The sequence below is a fragment of the Equus przewalskii genome, chromosome 1 (assembly GCF_037783145.1).
Source record: "Equus przewalskii isolate Varuska chromosome 1, EquPr2, whole genome shotgun sequence".
In the NCBI taxonomy this organism is placed as follows: Eukaryota; Metazoa; Chordata; class Mammalia; order Perissodactyla; family Equidae; genus Equus; species Equus przewalskii.
This window is the reverse complement of record NC_091831.1, coordinates 17399988-17413233: the sequence shown is the minus strand read 5'-3', so window position 1 is coordinate 17413233 and position 13246 is coordinate 17399988. Positions and strand designations below refer to the sequence as shown.

At 42.7% G+C, this 13246-nt stretch overlaps 1 protein-coding gene across 11 annotated transcripts in view; it reads right to left on the bottom strand.

The window, feature by feature from the left end:
* ABLIM1 (actin binding LIM protein 1) overlaps positions 1-13246 on the bottom strand; it is a 291309-nt gene that overhangs the window by 26146 nt on the left and 251917 nt on the right. For 7 of the 11 annotated variants that reach the window (XR_011543545.1, XR_011543540.1, XR_011543544.1 and 4 more), the window contains 4 exons: positions 9615-9692; positions 8737-8892; positions 5610-5645; positions 3611-3740 (listed from right to left, as the gene is read on the bottom strand). Coding sequence is in view for 4 of the 11 variants with exons in the window: in XM_008506935.2 (XP_008505157.2) it covers positions 3611-3740; positions 5610-5645; positions 8737-8892; positions 9615-9692 (400 nt within the window). In the remaining 7 variants the exon portion in view is untranslated. Of the gene's footprint in view, positions 1-1267; positions 1388-3610; positions 3741-5609; positions 5646-8736; positions 8893-9614; positions 9693-13246 lie in introns of all 11 variants that reach the window. The other 4 variants (XR_011543542.1, XR_011543541.1, XR_011543536.1 and 1 more) reach the window with 1 other exon arrangement.

Below are 13246 nucleotides of genomic sequence, written 5' to 3'. Positions count from 1 at the left end.
AAGTATCCTCTTGACATCTAGCTAATAAAAGGTATTTTCCCAAAAAACACTAATTAGCAGTAATAATTTTAAATAATCTGTCAAGAATTTTAGAAAGTGCTGTGCTTACTGGGAAAGAGTGATTTCTTCACTAATGGCAAATGATGTGTGCCTTCACTAAGCATGTCAGCAATATTATTTTTACAGTACAGAAAATGCTAAAACAGCACACTTATAAAATAACTGCATACTGATGAGTATAGTACATTTATATTTTAGGACTCAAAAATCCAAGTGAGCAGAAAGCAAATAGCTTGGGTAGATGGAAATGAAGGTTCAGTCAAGGAGAACAACACAGAAGCTACTCGATAGAAGCATTAGTGATGTGAGCACTTGGAACTCAGGATTAGAATCCTGTGGGTCTGTTTTAAGACCCATGACAACATCTGTGTTTGCCTGTTACTCCCTCCTTCAGCTATTTTCGTTAATTAATTTGGTTCAAATCAAGATGATGGAAAGAGTTAGCCTCCTTTTGGGAGCTTATACTTATTTTAAATTATGGCCCCTTCATAATCCCTTCAGGGCTCCTGGCTCTCCCAACCCGTGGCGGGAACAGGAACTCCGATTGAGGACTGCTACAGAAGCGTAATGGACAATGAGGAAAACAATGGGAATGCCATAAAGGGAATGGGGAGAAACGTGGGGCAAGAACAGAAAACAAAAGGCAAAGTCCCTCTTCCCCATCATGCAAAAATCAGGACAAATCAAAAGAAGATTCCTCTAAGAGCTGGCTCAAGGAGAGAAATTTAAGTTATGTTGCCATAGATCTTTTACACTGTCCAAAAGTTTTAATATTGTGAAGTGGTTAAGTGGCTTATCACCATTTAGACAACTTTTGGATATTTGTTGCTAAATACCGTTGTGTTTTGCTGAGCCATATCACATACCCAAACCAGGAAAATATCCCAACTATATATTATATTTTGCTTTCGACACAGAGAAAAACAAAATAATAATATATATTTTTCTAAGCAGTGGATAATAAATCTTATGGTCTTAAACATACTTCCTGTTTCTTCATCTAGAGCCCTTAGAAGTGACATATTTCTCCTAAAGAGAGATGCCATGCCAGTTCTAAGACACTCTTGGGTGTAGTCATGACACACGCAGGCATGCTGAGAGGTCCAAAGCTCGGAGCTAACTCTTGGGGATGCACCTTATTAGCCTTCCCAAGGTTCTAATAAATGTCCACTACGCAGGGTGCTGCCTGAGAAGCCTGCCTCCTTACCTTTGATATGGGGAATGAAGTGGTGTCGAAAGGGGGAGTTGGGGCGGGAGTCGCTGTGGGTGGAGCTGAGGCTGCTGGTGCGCAGGTGGGACAACCTCTGCACACCAGGAGACAGCAGCTCTGTGCGGCAAGGAGTCAGGGGCAGGGCAAGGTGGAAACAGAAAAGAAGAGCAGATATTAACACAGGAGCAGGGACAACGGCATCGTTCCGAGGGAAAAAAAATAAAGAACGTTAATCAGGAGTCTGAAAAAGGAGGAAGGAAGAAGGGTTAAGAATGCACCTGCTAAGGGTTAGGCAAAGTGGGGAGGATTTGCAAAAAGGGTGAGGTCGGTACAGAGGCACCCTCTGAGAATAAACTGCTTTAGTGAGAGGAAGGGGCACCAGGACATTCCCTGTCAGGATGATGCCAGCTACCGTTGTTGAGCTAGTAGCAGGCACAACATTTAGGCTCAAAAACAGCTGTTTTAGAAAAGCACCTGACAAAACAGAACCCTCCGAAACACACGTGAAAATAAAATGACAATCATTTCTAGAAGCTTGAAAAGAAGTACTTATGCGTAAAGGTCAGATTCTTCTTTTCAAGCTGCAAACTTCTCCCCCTGGAAGTTTAATTTTATTTCGCCTACAGAGGAAAACCTGTCTGTGTCCCCTGGGTGACAAGAGCTCTTGTGATCTTGAGAATTGTGTAGTGGCAGCTCTGGGGAAGTGGAAACTTAGTTATCTCGGAAGAAGAATGCACCATTAAAACTCAACCCAGACCTCAGGGGTGCCCCTCATCACCTGGCATCTAGCGGAGATGGGGGGGTGATCCGAGGTGTTCTACACTGAGCACAGCTATGCTATCAGAACCCCCTTTTCGCTTTGGAAGAGTAGACCTCGAAAAAATACTAATAAACCCTAATAACTGGCATCATGCATATGTGTAATATATTGTGGAGGGAAAGGAGGAGGAGCGCTTGGAGTGGGGGATGTTCTGAAGGTTATTGGCATCAGAACCATGGAACAGACTAAAACTTCCTAGTGCTCAATAACGGTATGATCTTTAGGGAAACAATGTCCCTGACTGAGCCCTCTCTTGCTATGCAGGGCTCTCTGGAACCATAATTTCCCTGCAACCCACGTCCCACGTCACTATGACAAGTGTGGCCAGACTTGTGTGTTACTGACTGGAGACTCAGTGACCTCTGCATATGCCCATATGTAGGGGCGGCAGCATAAAGGATTTCTTGTCACCCAGATAGACAGGGCTTAACTCGAGACCCAGGTCCAGTGCACGAATAAAATGAAAATCGTTGTAGATGAAGAAAGAAAGGAATTCATTTCCTGAAAATTCTCATTTAACGTAACAACAAACAGTGAGTAAATATTTATGAGCCTAGAGAAAATTATACCTTTGAAGGATCAAATAGTAAAAATTCAAGGCTCTACAAGCATTAAATCCATGTCTTTAAAGAGAAGATTGCAGCCTTTGTATATTCTGTTCATTTCCTTTGGTTTTATTTTATAAAATACGTTAGCATATGAATGGGTTTGTTCTCATTAGCCTGTGCAGAAGCAAGAAGCTTAAAATGAAATCTTCATAGATGTACATCATCACTACCAAGTTTGTTTAGAAGGCCAAAGTCTTTCTTTGTGAATCTATTTCTCAGAGCTTCCTGGATCTGTGCTGGCATTCTTTCCCTACTCCACGTATGAGACACCCACTAACAGCAGCAGGGACTAAATTCTGCGCAGATAAAGGTCAACTGAAGTCCACAACTATTTAATATTCTCTACCGCAATACATCTCTAATGTTTTTCTGTTTTCCAAGTCTGATTCAAAATCTTAGGGTTGGAAGGGATCTTAAAAGTCATCAAACACAACCCTGAGGTTGTACACAATACTTCCTTCTAGAAGGTGCTTAGCCAAACATGCTTAGTAATACCACATGCCAGGATAGGGAAAATATAATAAACCCACAAATAAATGCTAATACTGGATTTTAGATGACGCTGATATGCCTAAAAAGCACATCAAAATATTTTCTTTTGGAGATCTTCATTTTAAGTCTCAAAGTGAGGAGATTTTCTTCAAGTCTAAAAAAAAAAAATCTCCCTTCCTTCTAGTCATTCACTGTCAAAATGTAATTATTTAATAAATCATAATGAATACAACTATAAAATCACTCGTTTCAACAAAAGATAGAACACAAAACATAGTTGGATATGAGTTTCTTTTCTTTTCTAGGAGAGGGGTAGATCTATTTGGTAGCCAGACTTTTTAATGCACTATCAGTGGGAAAAAAATCACAGAGAAACACAGATTATTATACAGAATGAATCCTAGGAACAGATGCCCTTACCGGGTCTGTGAAAATGCTGGGGAGAGCGAGACGTGGTTGGGGTATAGCTGTGGCGGCTGTACCCGGGGGAGTTGATGGAGCCCTGGCTGGTGGAGCGGTGGATCATCCGATCCCGAACGTCCTGGTACCCCTGGGAACAGAGAACGAGAAAGCAAGAGAACAAAATGTACATTCAGGTTATCAACACGTTCAAGTAAAATCGAGTTCCACAAAAGTTCCCAGGACCTATCATGTCTATGTTTTAGGGCCATATTCCTTAACTATGTATGCAGACAAGCATTCCACGGTTAATGCATTTTGTTCAAAGTCTGCAGTACTTGCATTTATCAAAATTTTAAGATGTAAAAATTATAAACCCCAATGTTGATAGAGCTCTGGGAAAAGAGGGAATAATTCCAATGACCACTTTTATATTGTGCTTTTCAGTTTTACAGAGTGTGCTCATGTATATTTTATCAGATATGCATAATAAGGAAGGTAGAAAACATGGAATTAGCTCCCTTCTCCCCTAATACAGACTGTTTCAGAAGGCTCCAAGCAGGCGAGAAACTGTGTGCAGGGGTGTAGCTCGTACAGGCAGAGCCTGCTTCAGAACCAGCCTCCAGACTCTAATCTCACCCCCCCACTCTGACCACCAACCCACACTGTCCACAGAACTGATCTGGGGATATTTCAAGTTGATTTTCCTGGAGAACATGCTGGTGGTGGCCTCAAACCCAGTAATTCTACTCCCAATTATTCCAAGGGAAACATATTCCAAGGAAATAATAAAAAATAGTCTTTAAATGGAAAAGTATAGTCAAAGATATTTGTAATACCACCATTTATAAAGACAAAACTGTGTATTACACGCTCAACAAATTGGGGAATGACTAAGTACATTATAGTACAGCAATGCAATGGAATATGATAGCACCACTAATATGTCACCTACGTCCACTTCTAGAAAGGAATATATTAGGTATTAAATACAAAAAAATCACACACACACCAACATAATACAAAACTGTTAAAACAATTAGAAGAGTACAAGGAATGTTTTAAATTTTAGGAATTTGATGTCTTATGAAGTTTCCACTAGTGTATGCTGGGTCAGACCTTGGTGCTGGACCACACTCAGATTTGGGTCAGTCTGAGCTTGGGCCACTAGCCTCAAAGCCACCCCTCAAGGGAAGAATTATGCAGGGGCACCAGAAAGTACTTCTATGGTTTCTGGTCACCAAGTAGGTGGTCAATGTTGCGGGAGGGCAAAACCAAGCACCTAATGAAACCAGAGGGTATGGGGTGAAGGAGTTGTTTCATTTTGCAGATCAGTACCATCAGCTTCCTGAAGAACCTTTACTCAAATGGGTTGTGAAAGTAACTAATATAGGGGCTGCCTTTAGTGTTGAATGCTGCAGAGTGGACGAGCATGTTTGGGCTGGTAAGGGACCCATGGCTCACTAGTGTACAATCACCGATGGCTCTATGTGAACCAGACACTTAGCAGGTTATCCCTGAGGGAACAGCCAGCCTGGTCGACTGGATAAAAGCCACTGTAAGGTCTGTTTACCCTGAGAAGGAGGAGAATAGTATTGATTTTAGACTTAAAAGGAATGGCCTTCCAAGACGATGGCTCTGCTTACAGAATACACTATGACTGCTCTTGCCATTTCAGATGAACCAGTAGATTAGGATGCAGGTCAACTAATTATGGACGAGGGGAGAGAGCCCCACGTTGGGACAAGCAGCTTCACTCTCTGCAAACCCTTTCCTGCCACTTAGAGGAATAGGTTCCCATCAGCGTAAGGCTGTTTTCACCCCCCAGTCTCCATTTAAAAAGAAATTTCCTGCTGTGTCTTATAGTCACATCACACAAGTAAGGGATCCTGCATTCGTCATAACCTTGCACAGTTTTTCTGTTCTTTTGTTTACTGTCCTTTTTAAAAAATTCCAGCCTAGGAAAGGTCCAAATAACTCCCCAAATCCACCCATTATAATTTTCAACAATGGCACTTACTTCTGCTGATGGAGTAGGAGACAAAGTCCTTGGAGACTAGAAGAATAAAAGAGAATTTAAATTAACTCGTTGTCAGTTTACTTAGAGTTGTTTATCAGAATCCCCTGGAAGCACTACTCAAAGTACAGATGCCAGCCACCTCTGGCGCATCTCCCATCTTCTGATTCAGTAAGTTGAGAGCGGGGATCAGACTGGTACACATGACAAAGCTCCTGGGAGACTCTGCACGTGGCTCTGCTGAAGAACCATGGTTTTGAGAATACGTTGTGATGCTTTAGGTGTTTAAGTTAGACAGACTGGAACTATTTCCCTTAGATGCTCAAGCCATGCTCAGTTTACTATTATGAGTTACAGTGTCTGCTGAAATACAGAATTTTGTAAACATGGTTGTTGACTAAATTTTAACCACAGCAATCACATAAAATAGTTTGATGACTAAAATAGGTGTGTGATGACTAGGTCTGTGGTATCCTGCCCTGGTGGCCTTGCCAACCTCCTCACCATTCACCTTCTCGTTTCCCTCCTTCCAGGCACACAGGTCTTCCTTGGGGCAATCAACAGACCAAGCCCTCTCTCACCTCAGGGCCTTTGCACTTGCTGCCCCCTCTGCCAGCAGTGCTTTGCACTCAGACACCAGCAGGGCTCACTCTCCATTTTCAGTGAGGTCTCTCCTCAACTGCACCACCACCCAGTGCCTTCTGTGACCCTCCAATTTAACAACCAACTGGGCCCCGGCATGCATTCTCCTCACTCTGCTTCGTCTTCCTCACAGCACTCTCGCTCTATAAAATCAGATTACATCCCTATTTGTTTATCGTCTGTCTCCCACATTACACTGCAGGCTCCAGGAGGGTAAGGACTCCATTCATTTACAACTAAGTATTCCCTGTGACTACGGCAGCTCCTGGTACATATTAGGCCAGGTCTGCCCCCGCTAACAGCAGGCTTCTGGATTCACCCTACTCATGCCTTCTGAAGGCACAAATGGCTACACAGAGCTTCAAGTGTACTCTTCCAGTGTTTCTAAAGTGGCCCGATGTGGAGTCTATGAAAGAAGTGTAAATAACTAAAGGAATAAATAATCAAATAGCTTGTAAAGTTTTCTAAGTCGCAAGGCCCATGTGTGTGGGAAGAGTGCAGTAATATGCCTGATTTCTGATCCGGGGGCATCTTCCCACCAAGATTCTATGCTCAGGGAAACTGGCAGGTCATCATTCCAGGTTATGACAGTAACGATGCTGATTATGAAAACAGCCAGCACTTTTATTGAGCTCTTATTCCATGCCAGGTACCGTTCTAATTTAAACATTTCACTTAATTCTTACAGAAAACCTCTTAGGTAGGTACTATTATTATCTTGAGTTCATAGAGAAGGAGATTGAAATACGTACTTTTCCCAAAGTCGTATGGTTAGTAAATATGAGAGTCTGGTTCCAAACCCAGAAATGTTTACTTCAAAGCCCAAACTCTTGAGTCATGTTTTACTGCCCAACATGGAGCCACTGGAAAGCACACAGAAATACAGACACTCTCCCGCCAAGCCTCCTAAAACAACTCACCTCCCCCTTGTTTGTATGATTTGAACACTAGGAAATTCTCATCCATTTGCTCCAGGACCAGCTCCTGTGCACTCTGCTCAGGAAGCTTCCTTGCCCTTTATCCCTTATGAAACTCTCCAGGGCCCAATGGCAGCTAAACAACGCAGGCCAGTCAACCTGCGCTTGAGAGCTGTTGCAGGTGCAGTTATAGCTATGTGACCACTAGGTGGCACTACAGGAAAACGGATACCACTTCCTGCCCAATGGACCGTTTCAATGCTGAGCTACCGCTCTGGAATAAAACCCAGATTGGACAATAGATAAATAAAAAGAACAATGTATATTATAATTATAAATGAATATAAACATCGTCATAAAACGATAAATATTATATATATTATTCAGAACAAATTAATAGAATTTTTCATGCCTTTTCTTCATCTATGACCTCAAAGCACCGTGTGATGCTATAGATAGTTTACAGTCTGTTTTAACCTTGGTTGAATGGCTGATTTTGATCCACTACTTGGGTAACATCTGATTGGACTTAAAGCAGTCTACAGATGATTCTAATTAAAAAAAATTAAAGGGGAAAAACATTTAGACTGAGTTGAATAAGCCAAGGGGAACAGACCAGAGCCCATGGGACCTGGGTAGGGGGTGACAGCAGGGAACCCCAACCCTGAGAGGGAAGGGGAGGACCTCAAGGGGCTGGGAGGCTGTGCTCCAGTCTCTGGATCATTAACGCGGGGAGAGCATTAATAAGCCCCAAGAAGAAACGTGAAAACAACAGTAGTAGCTGTGACTTGCTGAACATTTACGATGAGTCTGGTTCCCTGCTAATTGCTTTAATAGATTAGTTTATATAGGCTAGCTTTAATAGATAATAAATTACCTAGATATTATATAGATATTAATCTTTAATAGATAGTTTATTTAATTCTAACACCCTATGAGGTAGATTCTGTCTGTTTTTCAGATGAGGAAACTAGGTCAGAATGCTTGTCACATGGCCAAAGTCACACAAACAGCATGTGGAGCCCCTGGGTTGAGCCCAGAACCATGGCTGGTACCACTGTGCTATACTGTGGCCCCCAATCTCTCTACTCTCTCTGTTCTTGCACATTCTAACTATCTTAGGATGCTGAAAACTGCAGCTGTCAAAATTTAGGGTGTACACTCTCTCTCCTCATGATCCCCATGAATATATTTCAGCTTGTCTCAAGACCAAGACCCCCCAGGGGACCCTCCCTCCCTCATTCCCTGTGCCCAGCTCACAGACTCTCCCCTGACAACTTCAGCTTCCTTCCCAGAATGCTGGCTCTGCTCTCCTACAACCTGATCCTCACGCTTATTCATCCTCACTGTTGGTTTCTGTGGTTGGCCTCTCCCACCTCTCGGTAACCTCCTGAGGGCAGGGATGGTGCCACAGGCTTTTTAGTACCTCAAAGCACCTGGGATGGAAGCCTGCAAATAGTAGGCAATCAAAAGGACCACCTGATTTATTCTGACTCCAATCAGTAGTTTTATACATGTGACAAAAGAGAAGAAAGTTGTCGTACAACTCACAACTTCTAAGAATTGATTACCTCTCCCAGGCTCTGTCTGTCCTGTTTGTCATCATAGCCCGAAGAGTAGAAATGCTCATAGGTAATAAGATCTGGACGTTCAATATCATAAATTGCCTTGACCTTGGGAATGGCTGCTAAATCCTTGTAATCCAGGATTTCGTTGTCCACTTTTGCCTGGAAAAGTTAAACAGAAAGAAAAATTACTCTATAGTCTCATTTCTTCAGGGAACTATTGTCAGTGCATTTCATGTCTTGCTCAAAAAGTGAAGACCTTAAAAATAAACAAAGACCAAAACACTTTGCTTAGCACGGTCATACTTTGTAGGAAGTTGCCCATTTATACCATTTATTGATTGTTTTTAAAACCAAGTCACCAAAAGCTTAGGAAAAGACTATGCAGCATTCATCAAGTAGAGAAGACTGTAAAGCTTTAGGATAATTTCCTAAGTTTATTACGGAAAAGCAAAAGCTCAAACAGATGGTCAAAATATCCTCCCAGATGGCTAAAAACAAGAACTGCATGTCTAATAAACTAAATATTTAAATATCTTTGTGGCAGAATTTAAGAACACTCAGTATCAGCATTATAAAATGTAGAATTAACCTCTAATATCTGCATGCATGTTAGGCACAACAGTTTTTTAAGTCCTGCATCATGTCACTGCATTTTACAGGTCATCTACTCGATCACGCCACTGATGGTCACGTTCACTTATAAATTTAATTATCTGAAGGAAAACGTGATTGAGAATGCTGATCTACAAAAATGAAAATCGGATCTCACAACAGAAATAGAAATCCTCTGAATTAGCTTCTATTTTGGATTACCCACTGCACTCTGACAATCTCCTACCTTACCTGTCCCGAAAACGTCTCTTCCAGAAGTAGATACTTACATAGATAGTGTGACCTGGCGAGCCAGGGATACTGGAGCCTGGTCTAGAATAAATGCTTTCCGAGGAAGTCCTGGTAGGCTGTAAAATAAACAGTGACTTGTAAGATTTCAGACCCTGGCTTCAGAATCTGGACTGGCCTGAGTCCCTAAGCTTTACTAAAAAACTAAGCTGGTTAAAAAGGAAAGATTTGTGACTTTTGTGATGAAAGGCCAATACAGCTTAGAAGGAAAGATAAATGAAAACTAGTTGTGCAAGCCAGCCTTGAAAATGCATTTGGGGTCTTCCTTTTTACCTGCTCTTCCTTGCTCCCCACAAGGCCTTCTGGCTCTACCTTCGCACACATTTCTCTCCATCTCCATTCCCAGGATCCTGGCCCCAGTCATCACCTCGGCTCGCCTGGACTACTGCAATGGCCTCCTCTGTGGGTTTCCTGTCTTCACTCTTGCTCTCTTCAAATCCACTTGGCACCCACCAGCCAGAGAAGGCTTTTAAGAACATAATTTGGACTGTCACTATCCTGTTTTTGGCATCAGTGTCCACTTAGAATAAAACCACATCTCCCAGACCTCAGGATTTTGTCCCTGCCTTCCTCTCCAACTCTATCACTCACTAGCCCCCATCGCTCATGGGACACGGTGCCCGTCCCTGCTTCAGGGTTCTTAGCCTTGCTGCTCCCTCTGCCTGAAATGCTGTGAGCTCATTTCACTTGGCTGTTATTTTTCCTCCTTCCATCTTGGCTTAACTATCACCTCCTCAAAGAAGCCTTCCCTAATCTTTCAATGCAGAGTTGGTTCTCTCTGTTATTTTCTCTAACAAAATTTGTAACTCCAGATTTATTGGTTTCCTTGCATCATGTCTATCTCCATGATTAACTTTAGCTATGATCTCTGTCCTCATAGGGCTTATTTTTTCACCACTGACTATGCCCAATGTTTTGCACAGGTACTCAGAAGACATGTTTGTTTGTTGAGGAAATGAGCTAGAATTTATTACTTGTAAACAAATACTCAGTTTGTGGACAGTTGACTCATGTTAATGACATGATTTGAACCTAGCCTCATGGAGAGTCACTGAAGTAAGCTTAGTGGTTGGCCACTGGGGAAGGTAAAAGAAACGGGACTTTATAATATATGCTTGGAGAACTCTGAGGGCGAGTGGTGGTCATAGGAGTGGGAGGGGAAAGTATAAGCCAGGATTAACTGCCTCCTACCTCTGCTTAGCATATTCTGGAAAGCTCTGCAAAGAAAACTGAAGGCCTAGCCTTCTCAGAAGACCTGCTCCCCTCTGTGCAGCTACTTCTTGGTGAGGATAATTTATAGTTCTAAGTCGGGGATAGGACCTTTTCCTCTTCGGTATTGTTTCTACCCATATTTGGCACCTTGAATGTGAGTGTAAGGGAGCCAAATGAGCTCCTAAAAACAAGGATGCTGCAGCACTACATAATTTCTATCTGAAGCAAGGAAGGGCAACCCACCCGGCCAGTTCGAGTCAGGCGGCCATTAGACTCACTGGAATAGTGAGAAGTAATTCATCGGGGAGACTGAGAGCAATCACGCTCAGGCAGCGTCTCCAGGATCTCTGAGCTACCAGGGTGGTGGGTTGGGGAAATCACACTGTGAACAGATAAAGGTGAGCCCGGCTCATCGCTTCTGGTCTTCCTCCCCAAGACCTGCCACATACAAGCACTTGCCTTCTAGAATGACAGTTTTCCAATCACAGGCATATCTCAATGTGAGAAAATTCCTAATTCTGAGTATACTGAAAAAGAAAGTATTTACATAATAACACTACTCAAAAAGTGCAATTCCTAGATCCATTCCCCAAGCAAAACACAGAAGTGACACAACCAAAGTGCAGCCCTCCTTTAAAAAGAGACGCCATCCCTTAATAAAGGTGAGCCAACATCCACCTCCGTGGGACTATTACTAATTACAGGGAGGCCGTCAGCTTCAAGTGGCCAGGATGTAATATTTGCCAAACCCAACACAAAGATGAAACCTCTTGACTAGCAACACAGGACTATTAACAGCAGCTAACATTTACTGCCCACTTACTATGTGGCAGGCCCCGTGCTGAGCTCTTCCCAGGCATGATCTCATTTAACCTTCTCAATAACCCCTGGAGGTAGGTTCTGTTACCACCCCTATTTTACAAATGAGGGAAAAGCACATGTGCACCAAGCCACAAAGGTAGGCAAGTGTGAGGATTTGGAGCCAGACACCCTACAGGCAGAGCCCAAGCTCTTAATCTCTGCACTAAATTTTCTCCCATATTGTAAGGCGAGTGTGACCATTTATCCCCTATCAACATAGCTTTGGGACAAACGAGGTGAAAGTAAAAGAAAAATATGAAGATCAACTAGCAAACAAGAGTGCCTGCTAACTGAAAATATTTTTATTGCCACCAGCAACATGAGAACCCCATACTAGCTCCCTGGGTTGGGGTGGGGCAGGAGAGGGTGTGCTCTAGCACAGTCAGATGTCCTGCAGTTGCTGGTGTTGCTATGACAAAGGCCTGTTTTCATTAACAAGCATCTAGGACATTACGTGAATAGCTGGAGTGCACGCTGAGCTTTGGGGTCTCTCCCACGTTACTCATCCGTATTTTTGCCAAATGTGGGTCAGGAACGCTTTCTTTCTTTCCTCTAACGACGCACCCGGGGATGGCTCTGAAGTGTTTTGTTCTCTCGTGTGCTGCACATGCTGCTAGGAATATAGCTGGAGGACAACACCAGCACATGTCAGGAAGCGGTCTTTAACGCTCTCTTCCAGGGATGACGAACGCCCTGGGAAGAAGAGGGCTCTTGGCCGACCTAGCCTGTTTCAGTTCAGTCTCTCTCTACCTTCCATCTTCCCTGGATTAAAGGATCCTGTGGGTTATGGAGGCTTTCTCGGAAGCACTTATCTTGTTCATGTACACTAAGAATATTGTTGGGCTAAGGGTTTTAAGAGTTGTCTGACAAACTGAATTCTTGTCAAGTCTCATTTGATTCTTTAAAAGTTTTCAGATCGGAATCACCTCCAATTTGCATACACCTGTCCAGGGTTCTCTGATTCGAAAACAAATATTCTAGGTTTTTATAGTCAGTGTTCAAAGTCAAGTCAATGTTCACCAAAGCTGCCAATGCTCTGGTGCTTCCTAGAGAGATCACTCTGCCATGCGCATCTTTAGACTACTTAGCGCTGTTTGAGAAATGCTCAGGATGTCTCTTGCAGATTCAGAAGCTGCTCTTCTTTCATTGCATTTACCACTGTCTGCTTTGGCTGCATTCTGACCTCCTAACCTTACTGTAAGATCTACTTCCACAGGCATCGCGTTTATGGGTTGGGTTGCACTCTTGCTGAAATTCTTTCTTACAAGGGCCCTTCTTTGTTTTCCTGTCTAAAATGAAATAATGGGATAAAACACAACTCACTATAAAATAATATAGTGGGGTTAAAAGGCTCGCTTTGAAGTCATAACTTGGTTCAAATCCTGGCTCTACCAGTTGTGTGACATTATGTGAGTTTTTCTTTTTCTTTCCTTTCTCTTTTCTCTTTTAACTTCCTTGAGCTTCAACTTCTCTATTTACAGAATGGAGGAGAGGATGCTAACAACACCTATTTTATAGGGATAAATGAGACGATATATAT